Source organism: Nannospalax galili, unplaced genomic scaffold (assembly GCF_000622305.1).
Source record: "Nannospalax galili isolate Female #2095 unplaced genomic scaffold, S.galili_v1.0 scaffold1051, whole genome shotgun sequence".
NCBI lineage: Eukaryota > Metazoa > Chordata > Mammalia > Rodentia > Spalacidae > Nannospalax > Nannospalax galili.
The window spans coordinates 667,763-684,682 of NW_008331995.1; the positions used below are offsets into that span (position 1 = coordinate 667,763).

General features: G+C 48.9%; 2 protein-coding genes across 2 annotated transcripts in view; one reads left to right on the forward strand and one right to left on the reverse strand.

Moving 5' to 3' along the window:
- The window catches only part of Best1 (bestrophin 1), a 13,932-nt gene extending 2,748 nt beyond the window's left edge, over positions 1-11,184 (forward strand). The window contains 11 exon segments of the mRNA XM_029560620.1: positions 24-161; positions 164-247; positions 571-708; positions 1,026-1,120; positions 1,665-1,817; positions 2,515-2,595; positions 2,902-2,978; positions 2,980-3,051; positions 8,156-8,170; positions 10,532-11,116; positions 11,118-11,184. Coding sequence (XP_029416480.1) covers positions 24-161; positions 164-247; positions 571-708; positions 1,026-1,120; positions 1,665-1,817; positions 2,515-2,595; positions 2,902-2,978; positions 2,980-3,051; positions 8,156-8,170; positions 10,532-11,116; positions 11,118-11,184 — 1,505 coding nt within the window.
- Positions 11,185-12,290: 1,106 nt separating this feature from the next.
- Fth1 (ferritin heavy chain 1) lies at positions 12,291-14,669 on the reverse strand. The gene is given in 6 exon segments (XM_017796596.2): positions 12,291-12,509; positions 12,511-12,593; positions 12,687-12,812; positions 13,044-13,181; positions 14,345-14,368; positions 14,371-14,669. Coding segments are annotated over 6 exon segments (528 nt in total). The 5' UTR covers positions 14,464-14,669; the 3' UTR covers positions 12,291-12,445.
- Positions 14,670-16,920: the final 2,251 nt, after the last annotated feature.

The following is a 16,920-nucleotide window of genomic DNA, read 5'->3' on the forward strand; positions in this document are numbered from 1 at the left end:
AGTCCCTCATCCCTCCTTCCCAGGTTTCTACTTGACTCTGGTAGAGACCCGCTGGTGGAACCAGTTCGAGAGCTTGCTGTGGCCAGACCGACTCATGACGCTGGTGTTAGGCTTCGTGGAGGTCAAGGACGAACAAGGCCGGGCACTGCGTTGCAGGCTTGTCATCTGGGCCAAGTGCTCATCACGCGCAGCGTCAATATCGCAGTCTACATGTGCTTGCCCAGTCTCGAACACCGGGTGCAAGCAGGTGGCTGGTGATCTGGAGTGGGCGGGGCACGGTGGCGGGTTTGAGGGGAGGCGGAGTCAGAGGGGAGGGGCGGGAGCTGAAGATGGGTGGAGCCAGAGTCTCGCGGACTTGGGGACACAGTGGGGGTACAGGTGGGGTGGGAGCAAGACTGGGGTGGGAGCAGAATTGGGCGGGGCAGAGTCATGTGCGCAGTCATTTTTTTTGTGTGTTGAAACAAGGAAAGTGATAAAATTGCGCGGAGGTCCTAGGGGCTGGCAGCATCACCAGGTGCAGGCCATCTCTCTGCAGGTTCTGTTAGTGGCTACCTTCACCCTACCCTACAGGTTTTATGATCCCCGGTGAACATAAGCAATTGCAGAACTTGGGCGTACCACACAACCCATTCTGGGCGCCCTGGATGTGGTTTTCCAGCCTGTTAATGAAGGCCTGGACTGGAGGTTGAATCCGGGACCCTATTCTCCAGAGCATGATGACCGAGAGCCCACAAATGGGATGTAGTGGGAAGGGCTGCAGACCTTGACTACCTTCCCAGAGCCTGTAGTGCTGGTGTAGGGTATTTTCTAACAGGATTTCACACCCTGACACGGCCACTCTCCAAACGTCCATTTTATCCCTTGCTGAGTGAGCTTGTGGTCTTGGTTGTTTTTTGCTAGAGGAGGCTGAGGCTATCCTCAGTGAACTGTCTATGACCACACAGCCGAGGCTGTGCCACAAATCTCATTGCTTTACACCTGGGGAAAAGCAATGGGTGAGTCTGGGGGAGCAGACTCCCAGTCCTTCTCTCCTGCCCTTCAGGAGATGGGCATCCTGCATAGTCAGTGTAGACAGCTGTATGCCTATGGCTGGATCAGTATTCCACTGGTGTACACATGGGTGAGGAATAGACTGGTGAGGCTGTCCCTGGGGGAAAACTGAGGCTTTGAGGACCCAGAAAACACACCTAGAGACTAAGTAAAAAGTTCACCTTGGGAGTCAGGTCTGGACTTGGAAGGTTTTTTAGCATTAAATTCAAAGCATCTGGGTTCCTGACTGGTCCAGCCCACTAGAGGGAGTGAGATCACCCTCATCTTAAAGAGGAGCAAACAGCTGGGGATGTAGCTCAGTCTGTAGAATGCCTGCATGATTCCATCTTCAGCACTACGTAAAATTGGGTTTGGTGGCACATGCCCATATTCCCAGAACTGAGGATCTGGTGGCAGGAAGATGAGAAGTTCAAGATCATCCTTGGCCACCAGCCTGGGCTACTCGAGACCTGTCTTCAAAATAAATAAATTAACAGAAAAGAAAGAGGAACAAACAGAGACCTATTCACGAGTGTGAAGGTCAAAGCAAGGCTTCAGACATCCATCCCGAGAGCTTCCAAGTCCAGGGTCCCTACTTAGCCTCTCTGTGCCACCTCTGCCTTTTCTCCTTGCAGAAGGTGACAGTGGCAGTGTACAGCTTCTTCTTTGCATGCCTGGTTGGGCGGCAGTTTCTGAACCCAGCCAAGAACTACGCAGGCCACCAGATGGACCTTGTGGTGCCTGTCTTCACAATCCTGCAGTTCTTAGTCTACATGGGCTGGCTGAAGGTAAGTCTCTCTGGACACCACCCTCCCCTCTGCCATAGGCATGGCCAGAGGGGTCATGGCCAGCACCTACAACCCAGGAAGAGGACAGGTAGAAGGAATGGAAGGTCATGTATATTGTGCATACATGAGCGCACACGCAGAGCTATTCTATGCATAGCATACACAGCTAATTATCTGTCCGTCTGTCCATCCATCACCTATTTATCTATATATTTATTTAATTATGATATATACACACATAGAACCATCCATCATCTATTTATATATTTATGATATATACATACATCCATCTGTCATCTATATATTTAATTATGATATATATACACATAGAAATGCAGTCACATCATACAGAGCTAATCTATCTTTATGTATATATGTATATCATATACACACATGAACTATTCTCCAATCACATGACACACAAAGAGGTATTCTCTTAATCATGTCATATACAGAATTTTCTTCCATATATATCATATATACATGCACAGAATTATTCTATGCATATCATATACAGAACAATTCTATGCATATATAGGTGGATGCTCCACCTGTGTGAGCCCTATACTGTGGCTTTGGAGACAGTTGTCAGGCAGGAAGACCATCGTGGGGGAGTGGAAACGGCAGGATCCAAGGTTGGAGGGTTTGAAGCAGAGTACCAAGGTTCTCAGAACCTCATCTGTCTCCTGTCCCCAAGGTGGCGGAGCAGCTCATTAACCTCTTTGGAGAGGATGATGATGATTACAAAACCAACTTTATCATTGACAGGAAACTGCAGGTATGGGTGGAAGGAGGGGACCCCTCTCAAACTGGATCCAAAGAGGGGGACTCGGCAGTTTCAGGGAGACCTACCTCACAGTGACTTGTCCTCCCCTCCTCTAACCCCACCCCTTTTCTCAGCCTACAATTCACTCACTGGTGTCTCAACTTTTGAAGCTGTAAAGCATAAGTCTTTCTGGTATCACAGGTGGGGAAACTGAGGACCAGAGAGAGCAAAGTCACTTTGCTTAGTCATCAGGCAAGTTCACAGTCCTGCCTTGGCTGCCCTTTCCATTGGATATCCCCTTCTGTCTTTGGTGATCAGGTGTCCCTGTTCTGTGTGGATGATGTGCATCAAGACCTACCTCCACTGGAGAAAGACATGTATTGGAATGAGGTACCTTACCCCCCCCTACACAGCTGCTTCTGTCCAGCACCGGAGACCTTCTTTCTTGGGTTCCACCTTTAACATCAGGTGGGCAGTGCGAGGGAACTGGGTGGGAAACCCCTTCAGTGTAAGGCTTGACTAATATCTTGGAACAGCTCTTGTTAATACACACTGGGTACCCAGTAAGGGCTGGACAGTGGACTTATGCTCTTTACAGACATTAACTATTTTCTCCTCCTATGGGCGGGTCCCATGTACCGCATTGCTGCTTGGGTCCCTGGCTCTCCGCGTTGCTGGGGTGCGCGTGTGTCACGCACCGCGTTGCTGAGGCTCTCCACGACTACTGGATGCTGGCGACTCTACTGATCGCTGCGCTCCTAGGTGGGTTCCGTTCCAAGCTACTGGCACTCCCTCTAGGTTCGAGACCCGTCGGCCGCCGGGTCACGAGGGGAGGTGCGGGAATGGCGAAAGCAGGGGTCTTCGCGAGTCGTTGTTTACGAAGGGACAGCCCCCTCTGGAGAGACTGAATCGTAGGCAATAAGACACAGAACTCAGCTCAGTCAGACTCAGTGGTACAGCTCCTTTATTCAGTGACTCAGCTCGGCTCCAGGTCTTAGTGATTCAGCTCCGATTAATTAAGGGGAAACCAGGATATTTATAGTGTGGGGGCAGTAGCAAAAGCCTTAGTTGATAGGTGCTTTGTAGGATGCCCCATTTACATGTGGTGGTGGGCTTCCACCAGGCTGCCAGACATTGCCTGATTATCACACAGGAAAACCTGGCAGTTCCTATGCCAGAGGCCATGTATCTGTGATGGCCACTTCAAAGATGAGTCAGGAAGAGAGTAGGGGGTGCCCTGCTGAGAAAAGGAGTCCTTCCATTCACGCTGAGCTGGCATGCGGCTATCCGGACATGGAAAGACTACAACCCAAAACAGCAGGAGTCCCCAACATCTCCCCCTCTTTGATTTAAAAATGGATAAGTGTCATCACAAGCCCTAAGGGCCAACTCATCTATCTTGGGAGAATCCAAAGTCTGATAATTGACCATGACCTGTTTTGTAGTGATTTTAGCAAATGGCAGTAACTGTCAGCAAAGAAATCTTATAAATAGTGAGCCAGTATCAAAATAATATACAGTATTATCAGGGGGCAACAAGGGTTAGGAGCCATGCAAACAAGGGATTGCTAAGCCAGCCTAATTGTTTGGTGGGTTGAAATCTTGAAAATAGATCATTTACAGAGTTTTTTGAGAGTGTTAACATTGGTTTCAACAACATTTGATTCATTTACAAAGAAACTTGGTTCAGCTTGTCTTCAGCCAAGGGCGGAGTCGGTACAGTGTGTTGTCATGGCAACATCTCCAGCATCCAGTGCATGTTCGGTTCTGTCAGTAGGGGGAAGAGGTTCTTTCTCTGCTGACAGCTCCTGGGATGCAATTGTTGTTATATAAAGGTGGATAAAGAGAAATTTACACAGTTTTGGGCTTTTCCTCGCTCTATAGGAAAAGACTTGGGAGGCTTGCTGCTGAAAATGTAACTGAATAGTTAGTTAGCTGTTTGAATCCACTTAGATGAGAGTCAGTGAAGTCTTTTTCTGCTGGCAGCTCCTGGGTAGAGAAGGGTGGTAGCTGGTACTGCTGACAGCAAAGATCTCTTGCTGGATGCACACAAAGGTATTAGACATTGGGGTAGATGGTGAAGGGAAGAAAGTTAGACTTGTTCCAGGACATAGTTGATCTTATCTGATCCTCTGTTTGTCTTTCCTGTAGAATAATATTATGATGAGTTAGCACAGACATAGCTGCAGGTGCAAGATGTGGATAGATATGAAAGTCAGCTGTGGGGTACCTAGAGAATGTACCTGGGTAGAATTTTTTTTTATTATTCCAATACTCCAGCGATTGTCTCATGGATCTGATTTTTTCCTGAAAAATAAAATCTCTAGCACATGGTATTAGGGAGAGTGGGGCTGACTGAAGCACTGCTGTTTAAGCAGGGTAAAGACAGCCATGAGGATGACAGAAAAAGAAGCTCTGGGGGGATATCTGTGGCGTGCAGTTTCCACTAGGTCATGGATCTCTCTCCACGTGATCCGGTGTGGCTTTGGGTGACGTCTCTGCATCTTTCTTTTCTTTGTCTCTGTCAGGGTCATGTAAGCCATTTTCTTCGTGGGCGGGGAGGTATGGGACATTTCTAGCTGGAACCCAGATAGGCTTTTGTTGGTCCTGTGGAAAAACACAAGCAAATCCTCTCCCTGTGGTCAACAAGGGTTATGGTCCTTTCCAGAGTCCATCAAATGGGTCTCTCCATTAAGACATTTTGGGTGGTACTGGGTGTGTTTGAGCCCAGTGTCGGGTGATGGGAGGAGCATCTGTCCCTCTATATACATTAAGTACATTAAGGGTAAACAAGGCTAATGTTAATTGAATATTGGGAGAATATGTTGTTTGAGCCTGTCTTTTTAATTGGTCCTTTAAGGTTTTGTGTGACCTTTCCACAATGGCTTGTCCCTGTGGGTTGTATGGGATGCCAGTGGGATGGGTGACTTTCCACGCTTCACAAAAATTTTTAAATGAGGAGCTTGTAAATGCTGGGCCATTGTCTGTCTTTAATTGTGCAGGGAGGCCCATAATGGCAAAGAATGAAAGCATATGATTTATCAGCTTTTTTGAACTTAGCCTGCATTAGGCATTCATGTCTAAATAAAGCCTCCCATTGTACAAATAATGGACTGGGGAGGGTAGATCTACAGATATCTCTCCAGTCCTGGGGGGTTATGAGGTTAGTATTAAATGTTTGTAGTATAGATTTTGTCCATGGAGCATGGATCCCATCCTCACGAACAGCTTGGAGACAGGTACAAGCCTTAGCTTGCAGACTGCAGAAAAATAAAAAAAGGCCTTTTTAAATTTTTTGTTCGGTGCGAGCCACCTTGAACTTTCAGGTGCTCCACAGGGGCTAGTTAATTTAAATTCTCACCTAACTGGTTTTAGCTGTGGTCTGAGTGCCCTGGGGGGCAGGATAACAAAACCGATTAGGGAAGTTTACCTTAGAAGCTGACTCCAAGGCTTATGTGAAGATTCCTTAGAACTTTTGGGATTTTTCTAGCGGTGTTAGGATAGGAAAGTAGTGAAGTGATGGTTTCCAAGAAAACGTGCCTGAGATCAAAATCTCAGGTGATTTTGCTTGGCTCCCAACACAAGCCGTCCCGCAGATTTAAGAAACTGGTGGCCATCCTAAGGACTCTTAAGTGGCCACTGCGTCACCAAGTTTTTATATTAGAAAGATGTTTAGATAGAAGGTCTTTTGTCTACACCTGTGCAGGCAGTCAGAGGTCGTTAGGGGGCAGAGAGACCTTCAGCTAACGTCAGGGAGTAGCCCTGACCAGGAAGGTTCAGTTGCCTCTCTGTCTTTAACGTCCTCACATGAAGACTTTAGACCGGAAACAAAAGGAGGAAAAGGACTCTTATGTGGCCGCTGCGTTACCAGGTTTTTATATTAGAAAGATGTATAGATAGAAGGTCTTTTGTCTACACCTGTGCAGGCAGTTGGAGTCCGTTAGGGGGCAGAGAGGCCTTCAGCTGACATCAAGGAGTAGCCCTGACCAGAAAGCTTCAGTTGCCTCTCTGTCTTTAACGTTCTCACACGAAGACTCAGTCTGGAAATAAAAGGAGGGAAATAGAAGAGACTGCCAGGCCCCAAAAGTGGGGTGGCTTGGAGCACAGCTGTCTTTTTATTCTCCTGATGGGAGATGAAAGAAAGAGAGATTTGCCAAGCCCCACGAGTGGGGTGGCTTGGGGGCACAGCTGCCTTTTTAGTCGCCTGATGGGAGATGAAAGAAAAAAAGAGATTTGTGTTGCTCTCCTGTATGGGCGCTCAGGGATCTCAGGGCGCCAGCTGCTGGGCGTGGCACCAGTCTCCTGCATGCACCTGGGGTACGGCGGGTCCCGCACTGCATTGCTGTGGGTCTCTGCTACCGGGGCTGGCCTGGTCGGGTTCCATCCCAATTTCCACCGTGCACTCCCTCGAGATACGAAATCCACTGGCCGCTGGATCACGTGGGGATGTGTGAGGATGGCGAAAGCTGGATTTCCGTGAGTCGATGATGGAAGGATAGTGCCCCCTGGGGAGGCTGGATCGTAGGCAGTAAGACACAGAACTCAGCTCAGTCAGTGGTTCAGTGACTTAGCTCAGCTCCAAGTCTCGGTGATCCAGCTCCAATTATTGAGGGGAAACCAGGATATTTTATATTATGGGGGTGGTAGTAAAAACCTTAGCTGATAGGTACTTTGTGGGATGCTCCATTTACACGTGGAGGTGGGCTCTTGCCAGGCTGCCAGACTGCCTGAAAATCACACAGGAAAGCCTGGCAGTTTCAGAGCCAGAGGCCATGTTTATGATAGGGCATCTGTGGCGGTCACTTCACAGATGAGTCAGGAAGATGCTGGGAAGGCACCCTGCTGATAAAAGGAGTCTCTGCATTTGAATCCGAGCCCGTGGGCTTTCCGGACATGGAAAAACTGCTACTTTACACAGCAGGAGTCCCCAACACTCCTGGTGGGAGAGATACTCACGAATTCTGCGTTTCAGGGGGCGCCAGCTGCTGGCTGGCACGGAGTTCAGAGGCTCTCACGTTGGGCACCAGATATGGGTGGGTCCCACGCACCGCGTTGCTGCTCAGGTCCCTGGCTCTCCACGTTGCTGGGGTGCGCGCGTGTCGTGCACTGCGTTGCTGAGGCTTTCCGCTACTACTGGATGCTGGCGACTCTACTGGTCACTGCACTCCCAGGTGGGTTCCGTTCCAAGCTACTGGCCCTCCCTCTAGGTTCGAGACCCGTCGGCCGCCGGGTCACGAGGGGAGGTGCGAGTCGTTGTTTACGAAGGGACAGCCCCCTCCGGAGATACTGAATCATAGGCAGTAAGACACAGAATTCAGCTCAGTCAGGTACAGCTCCTTTATTCAGTGACTCAGCTCAACTCCAGGTCTTAGTGATTCAGCTCCGATTAATTAAGGGGAAACCAGGATATTTATAGTGTGAAGGCAGTGGCAAAAGCCTTAGTTGATAGGTGCTTTGTAGGATGCCCCATTTACATGTGGTGGTGGGCTTCTGCCAGGCTGCCAGACATTGCCTGATTATCACACAGGAAAACCTGGCAGTTCCTATGCCAGAGGCCATGTATCTGTGACAGCTACTTCAAAGATGAGTCAGGAAGAGAGTAGGGGGGCGCCCTGCTGAGAAAAGGAGTCCTTCCATTCGTGCCGAGCCGGCATGTGGCTATCCGGACATGGAAAGACTACAACCCAAAACAACAGGAGTCCCCAACATCCTCCCAATAACCTGTTTGATCTCTGGTTTCTAGAAAATTAAGTACAGGTTCAGAGAGGATAACCAAGTAGCCCAACCAAAGTCACATAAGTAGCAACAGACATACTCAAGTCAGCTATCTGGTTCTAACCCCACACTTTATTTTTGAGAAAGGACCTCATGTAGCCCAGGGTGCCTTCAAACTCACTGTATTGCTTAGGATGACCTTGAACTCCTGATCCTCCTGTCTCTGCCTCCTAGGTGCTGGGATTACAGGCAGGCACCACTTATTGGCTGTCTTTTGGTGTTTTGTTTTAGACAGTGTCTTGCTATGGAGTCCAGCATGGCTTGGAATTCCCTAACATCCCAGGCTGGCCTTGAATTCACTGTTCTCCCATCTTAGCCTCTCCAGTGCTGGGATTATAGGTGTGAACCACCATACTAGGCTCCATGTCCACACTCTTAACCTCAACTGTGCTGTGTTAGGCCTTTCCAGTCCAAGCTCCCCTCCCTTGTCCAGAGATGGAAAAATAGGCCCTAAGAGAAAAGGGACTTATTTAAGGGAAGCCAGTGATCAATGACACAGTGGGACTTGCTTCGTAAACTCTGACCAGACAAACTAGGATGTTTGGGTAGGAGTGGAAGGATTCCCTGGGGGTAGGGGAGAGTGAGTGAGGAGTCTCGGTCATCATAGACCCTCTTAAATAGACTGTCCTACAGAGCCAAGGCCTCAGTTCACCCACTGCTGCCAAGCTTTCCTCTGCACAGTCATATTTTCCCCTCATTCCATCTGAATTCTTCCTAGCTGCAGTGGGCTGAACGAACTGTCCCATACAGTCCTCTGTCTCCAGGATAACGAAGTGGAGAAGGCTCTAGAGAGTGCTGGCATGTGTTTGCACTGTGTGTGTGTTCCGTCCTGTTCTCTCTTTGCTCTTTTTACAATCCCCAAAGAGCCTATTAAGCTGAAATTATAATGAACTAGGAGCATTTTTGGAGAATGCCTTTGAACCCAATATAGCCTGAATCCCAGGATTTGAAAGTTGGACTGCAGGAGGGTGAATAACAGAGCAGTCATGAATGCGTAAGCCCTGCCTCCAAGGAACATGTACCTTAGTGAGCAAGTTCCAGCCCAAGGCCCAAAGACCTAGGCAGGACATAGAACACAGGTTGCCTTTGGCTAAGAGGTAGCCTCTTTCTGAGCCAGGAGCTAGGTCTTTAGAAAAAAATAGTTATTATTTTTATTTTATGTGTATAGCTTATTGCCTGCATGTATGTAAGTACACCTGTGTTGTACAATGCCCATGAAGGTCAGAAGAGGGTGTCAAATGCCCTGGGACTGGAGTTATGGACAGTTATTAGACACCATGTGGGTACTGGGAATCGAACCTGGGTCTTCTGCAAGAGCAGCCAGTGCTCTTAACTGCTGAGCCATCTCTCCAGCCCTGAGGAACTAGGTAGGTCTTAGAGCCAGGGAGACTATGGATATGGGTAAGGGCGGGCTTCACTCTGGGACAAGTAAGCTTTCTCTTCCAGACTAAAGGTCTTGTGGCCCCAAGATGTCTGATGCCAGGATGCCAAATGCCTCTTGGTAGATGTTGCTCCACAGTAGGAACCATAAATTCCTACTCCCACCTAGACAGTGCTGGGCCTTCTGTGATCTACCTGTACTGGGAACAGAAGTTCATTCCCATTGGCTGTAAAGACAGGTTTTAACAGAAGGAAGTGGCTGATGAAGAGGAAGGCAGTGGGACAGGGATGGCTCAGTTACTAAAAGCAAGGAAGCTTGAGTTTAATCCCTGGAACCCATGTAAACATGACAGGTGTGGTGGCATGCATTTGTATGAGACGAGGGATCCCTGGGATTGATGGCCAGCCAGTTTAGCCTAACTGGTGAGCTTCAGGCCAATGAGAGACCCTGTCTCAAGGAAGGTGGTATGGCCTTGAGGATGACACCCGAGATTGTCCTCTGGCTTCCACATATGCACATATGCATATACAAGTACCCAGACACACAAGTCTGGCATGACTGGCTGAGGAGTTGGATGTTACCAGTGGGCAAGACAGAGCCTAAGGACAGTGAGGTGAGCTGGGCCTTGAGGAACTCACTGGGAAGTACGGCTTATGTCAGGAGAGGTGAGGATGGGGCACTGGGAAGGCTGTGCAGCCTGGGCAGGGGCAGGCATGCTTCCATCCTTCTGTCTTCCCACTCATCATGTGCACCACTTTTCCTTCTAGCCTGCAAGAAGACATGGTGTTTCAGCGAGGAGGAGGAAGAGGAGGCTATTGGCTGCTTCCTAGGACAGCAGTCCAATGACCACCATCCTCCCAGAACAGACTCACAGACCAAACTACTATGGTCCAGGAAAGAATCCAACAGCCAGCCTAAGAATGCCAAGCAGAACCCTATGGACCAGGAAGACAACGGTGCCTGTAAACTTAAGGGGCTGGATGCCTTTAGGTCTACTTCAATGTTTGAGAGGCCAGTCTACCACAGTGCCCCCCAGACACCCCTCAGTCATACTCCCATGGTCTTCCCTCCTCAGCAGGCAGCACTCTCCAAACCTTACTTAGTCTCTAAAGCCAACAACTCAAATTGGCCTATGCCTTCTGGAGCCAAGGACACTTTTGAATTGCTCCAAGGTGATGGGGCTTCCATGGAGCACCCAGAAGTAGGTCCCAGGAAGAGGAAAACTGTGGAGTTTAAGCTGGATATTCCAAACAGCCCCAGAGACCATCCCAAAGAAGTGCATTTCGACCAAGTGCCAAGCAACACACACACTATACTCAAAGAGTATGTAGATCCCCCTCCTGCCCCGGAAAACAGGTCTGTCCACCCAAACCAGGGCCTGCATTCCCTGGAGCATAGTTCCATTTCTCCGAGCCTTCCTCCACAATTTCCCAGGATTTCATTAGTCAGTGTATGGGGGAAATCAATAGCCTCACAGGGGCCAGCCATCTTGGTAAGAACCCTGAGAGGTGATGGAATGCTTTTATTTACTTCAGCTGAGTTTGACATGAATGCTTTGTGAGAAGTGAAGAAAGATTGCCCTGACAACGTGCTGAAGGGCTTCCTCAGGCTTAGATGGGCCAGTGTTATCACTGGGGTCAGTTCACTTTCTGTAGGGATGGCTGACAGCCATGAGGTAGAACTCAAGACTCTAGCCAGGCTATAGCCCAAGAACTGAACTCAACTGCCCTGTTAGCTAGATGGTAAATCCAACACTTGTCCAAAGCTCGGCATGGTGGTAGCCAGCTCTCCAGAACAGGTGGTGGGTGCTGCCTTACCCTGTGGCAGTATAGCTTCCTGGGATGCCTTCTCTGTGCTTTTGGTGACCTCACCTAATACTTTCAAATTTCATGCTTCCTTAAGCCTAAACTATTTCCCTTTATTCTAGATCTCTTGAACACCTTTGCAGTTAGCAATTCTATCCCCATCTCAATCACATGGGTTAGTAACATAACTTCCCACTTCCACTCTCTGAGGTCATCACTTTTGTTTATAGAAACCAAAAAGGGCAACCATTTCAGACTCACTTCTAGAGCTAGACATTTTTACAAACTACCCCGGTCTCTGAAGGAAGGAATGTGTAAGGCCCGACTTGATTTTTGCCCTACTACAAAACTAAGCCTTACACAGAAGTACCTTCCACTCACGTGCTGTGAACTTTCTCAAACCTTCACAGGGATGATACTGGCACTCTACAAGTTTCCTAAGTGTGATGCCTCACAGCCGGGTCCTCACCTCCATGGATGCCAGCAGGATACTGACTCAGAGCCACACAATTGTCTACACCCAAGAGTATGTTCCTGGACAGTCTGGCATGTAATTCAGAATCAGGAGTGTTAAGTCCTGTCTGAATTCAAGACACCTGTACCTTGCTGTCTCTCCTCAACTAAGTTCAGTAAATATAAATACTTCTAGGTGCTTCAGTGTGGTCAGTGTATCTGATATGGAAGACAATGGAAAATGGCATACTTGCCCCCACAATGTGGTTTGTCTCAGTCTCAAAGACAACAGCTGGGTACCAAATTTCTTTATTTGAAGGAACGGTACAAATTAAAGAACTTAAGCAGATGTTTTGGTGCGACTTATAGAAAAGGGAAAGGTAGCCCTGACATGCGTGCACTGCCTCAGTGACTTGTGAAGTCACTCCGTGACTTTGGGGAAGTCAGCTTAGCTCTTGTTATCGTGTCCCAGGGTGTGCTTGTCAAAGAGATATTCTGCCATGCCAGATTCAGTGCAAGTTGGTTATGTGGTCACCCAGTTCTTTGATGGATTTCACCTGCTCATTCAGGTAATGAGCCTCAATGAAGTCACACAACTAGAAAAGAGAACATGGGAGGTTACTGATAGCTCTCCCAAGCCCTGTGGCAAATAATTCCCTCCATTTACCCCTTTGGTTCCTAATACTCACATGGGAGTCATTTTTGTCAGTGGCCAGTTTATGCAGTTCCAGTAGTGACTGATTCACACTCTTTTCCAAGTGCAATACACACTCCATTGCGTTCAGCCTGCTCTCCCAGTCATCCCGGTCTGGTTTCTGCATGAAAGGTTTGGACAATTCATCTGAAGATCTAGTCTAGTATGCTGACTAACACCATGCTCTGGGACAGAAGGGGCATCTTAAGCTTCCTCTGACAACAGTTTTCCATGGAACATGCTTGCTCATTGCTGTTTGCCTATGGGTATGAGCCCAAGAAGGTACAAGGGCAAAAGCCCAGTGTGCCAAGTGACTGCTCCTCTGTGCTGCACCCCCAGGCCGTTTGCTCACCTTGATATCCTGCAGGTAGATACAGCCACCACGCTGGTTCTGCAGCTTCTTGTCATGTTCCCTCTCCTCATGAGATTGGTGGAGGAAGTATTTGGCGAAGTTCTTCAAAGCCACATCATCGACGTTTAAGTAGCAAGACTGAAGTGGAATGGGTACATGTTATGGATTCCCACAGGAAGGCAGCTCAACAGACTGTAGTTAAAGGCTGTTTGCTACTCTAATTTGCCTTTCTCAAAGCACTGTCCGGCTGAGTTCGAACAGTAATTTATTTCATTCTGAAAGAGAAAACTGAACCCGAGTCTTTAAAGAGCCTTTACCTTATCATGGGAATTGCCTCTAGCAAACATTCTATGGTTCAGTACTAATGCACAAAAATTTCTTAAGCTAGTGCCCAAATCTGCTCTGAGGGGCAGGGTGCTGGAGATCCTGCACTGGTTGTCAGTTTTTCTTCTTTCCTGATCATGTTAAAACAGCTAAAATAGCCCACAATCTTGGCAGCCAGGCAGCAGACCACTGAGTAGAAAAAACTTTATTATTATTTAAGTTATATATGTATGTATGTATGTGAGTACATGGTATGGGAGGTCCAGAGACCAGAAAGAGTGACCCAGACACTAATGCCTGTTTCATATTCATTTGGAATATTTATTTTTGGATAATTTGCACATTCACAAGGCAATTGGAAGGATGACTCCCAATTCCACGGATTACTGCACAGAATCTTTCCTTGACCAGTAAACTGGTGGTGGGCTTTCTCCAGCCACTACCACTTCAGAGCCACAACTCACCAAGGAAAAAAAGATAAAGTACCCTGGAGGCCTTGGAGGTGCAAGGTCAGGTGACGTTGATGACTGCATATGGGGAGATTGCTAGAGGTAATGTTTCCATACCAGTGGGGCTCTGTAATAAGCAGAATGGAGAGGTGGAGACGGTGGCTCAAGGGGTCCCGAATAAGTTCACAAGCGACAAGACACTTTGCAGCAGGACCCGCCAAACGAAGAGGAATGGGGGCTGGAAGGATACGGAAACTGAGCCGCCTACGGACCACGTGATCAGAGGTGGCGGGGCCGAGAGCAAAAAGCACCTTCCCAACTGCACGGTTGTTTGGACAGTTCAGTCGTGCAACCCTAACCCTTCAGGAAACAAGGGGGTGTGCAATGGCCGCACCCCGTCTATGCCAACTGCTCAGACTTCCTGCGCCAAGGCGGCCGGGGGAGCCCACTCCATTTTCCCTTAGGACGCCCCGCCCGGTCCCCCCCCCGCCCGGTTCTCCCCTCCCGCCCCAGGCCGTGGGCACTAACCATGGACAGGTAGATGAAAGGAGGGGGTAGAGCTCCAGGTTGATCTGGCAGTTGATGGCCGCCTCCGAGTCCTGGTGGTAGTTCTGGTGCATCTGAGATGCGGACGCGGTGGTGGTCATGGCGGCGGCTGTGGTGTGAGGAGCTGGCGGAGGGCTATGCTCGGAGAGGCGGGCTCGGGAAGGCTGGGAGCCAGCGCCGGTTCCCACCAAGCACTGTTGAAGCAGAAAACCCCGGGCACAGTGGCCAGCACGGCGCCCCTCTTATAGCCGGAGTTCGCGTCAGGCCCACCGCGGCCAATCAGCAGCGCCAGCCGCCGGGCCGTCCCTCCGGTGGGCTCGGCCGGGGCGGCGGGGGTGTCCTGGGTGGGGCGGGCAATGCTCCTCTGATGGGGGGTGCGGGCTACGCTGAGGCCCTGCTGATCATCTGCGGGCCACCGGGGTGTCCCCGAGCCTCCAGGGCTTTGTAGTGGGGTGAGGGGGAAAAGACGCCCGGGGTTCCACCCCAGCCCCTCTCCCTCCAGTGCTCTCTGGTCCTCGCATCCCATGGGGACAGAGGGCGGAGTAAGGGGGTGAGTTTCAAGCCCGAAACTTAACTCCCCTGAGCCCTCCATCCAGGGTATTTTGTTAAGAATCATGACAAGGAAATGCGTCGCCATGCAAATTGGAAAATGGAAACAGTGGCGCTGTGGGTGGAGAGTGAGTTGGAAGTCGGGCTGGGAAAGGGCGCACTTTCTCTTCCCCAAAGTCTGTAGAAAGAGGCTTAGAGGAGAAGCACCTAAGGCCGGCTCCGGTCTGCACTGCCCTTCAGACTAGAAGTCATGGCCGTTTGCAGAAAGCAAACACGGCTCCCTGCGCAGTGATGAAACAAAGGCCCAGGGCGTGCTTCTTCAGATAGCGGGACTGCCTTCCATGGGGAATCCTGGGGCTGCGCCACCTGGGTTTCTGAGAAAGTCCCTGGTGGTCCTTAAAACTGAGATAGATCTCTGGGTTAGAAAGGAAAAACGACTTAGAGCTGGATGCAGATGCAGAGGCGGTTTCAAAATGGTTTCATCTTTCTTAGTAACCTTGGGCTTGTCCTTGGGGGAAAAGCTGCTGGGACTGAATGGCAGGTGACAGGTGCAGAAAACTTTGGAGGGGCAAGGCAACTGTATGTGGCTTGTAGCTGTGCCCCAGCCTCAAAATGGATGTGAATTCATAGGTGGCAGGATGGAGGTAAACCACTGCTTTGAGACAGACCCGCTGTCAGGTCTGTCCTCAGTCTAGTCTTGGTATAGGTAGAGACCCATCGAGAGCTCTTTCCTGATACTCATACCTTGAAGCTGGACTTCCTTTTTTTGTTTTAAGACAGGGTGGCCTTATAGTCTAGACTAGCCTGGAACTCACTATGTAGCCCTGGCTGGTTCTTTTGATTCTCTTGCCTCAATTTACCGAGTCCTGCAATTACAGGCCACATTTTCTTTTAAAAAGCAACTCTACTGAAATATTAATTGACTGGTGGGATTATGGTGTTTTCTCTTTCTCAGATCTTTATTCTTTTAAAAACAAACATGTACGTTGCTTTCAGGAAATAGATTCAGTGGTGCTGTGACTGAAATATACTGCTGAATTGTGTTTTGCCTGTTCTAGGATTAGAAGTTCAGGAAAGCCTTACTTAAGAGAGTGGCATTGAGCTGAATTTGATGAAAAAGCTTCTGTTGGATGGTAGAGGAAGGAGGTGGGGAAGGGAATTCTGAGCAGAGGGGACAGCATATGCAAAGATGTGGATGTTTGACCTGTTCAGGGAAGCTTAAAGAAATTATGTTGGCCAGGAAAATAAAATGCATGTTGGCGAGTTCTGGAAAGGGCAGAATATAGGGGCAAAGTCAGATTGGTGTTCTATAAAAAGTAGTTAAACTTTATCCTGCGGTAAATATGGAAATACTCTATTCATTTGTTTTTAGGAACTTTACCTTGAATCAGCAGAAAAACTATGAAGAGTTCAGTTATCACATGTGGGATGCAAAGCTTTTCTGTATAAGAGAAGTTTCTGGTCAGGAAATAGGATGAAAAAGAAGTGAGAAAGAAGAAGAAATGTTTTCACTTACATTGGCAACTTGTACTCAGAGTACCGAGTAATAAAATTAACAAGAAATTTGGGCAGAAAACAAGCTGGACTGGAGCCAGGCATGATGGTGCACCCCTTTAATCCCAGCTCTCAGGAGGCAGAGGCAGGCACATATCTGTGAGATCAAGGCCAGCCTGGTCTACATAGAGGGTTCCAGGCCATTCAAAGTTCCTCCGAGTCAGGCATCTCTGAAACGGAAGTACATCACACATAGGGGAGCTTCGGGTGACCTGTTCTGAAATCAGCTCCCAGGGGCCTGAGCCCATCCCAGGCTTTCTATACAGAGGACTCACCCACCTCTTGTTTGAGGCCTTTGACCTCAGCTTAGGAGTTTGTTAGCCTGAGTCAAACCCAGAAGTTTCCTGAGGGAAGGGCATCTCTCTGTTTTTTAGAAGTATGAATGATATTCTGTCCCCCTCTGAAGACCTCTCCCTCCTTTAAAATTCTCTGGAATCATCAGTTGGTACTAGGTA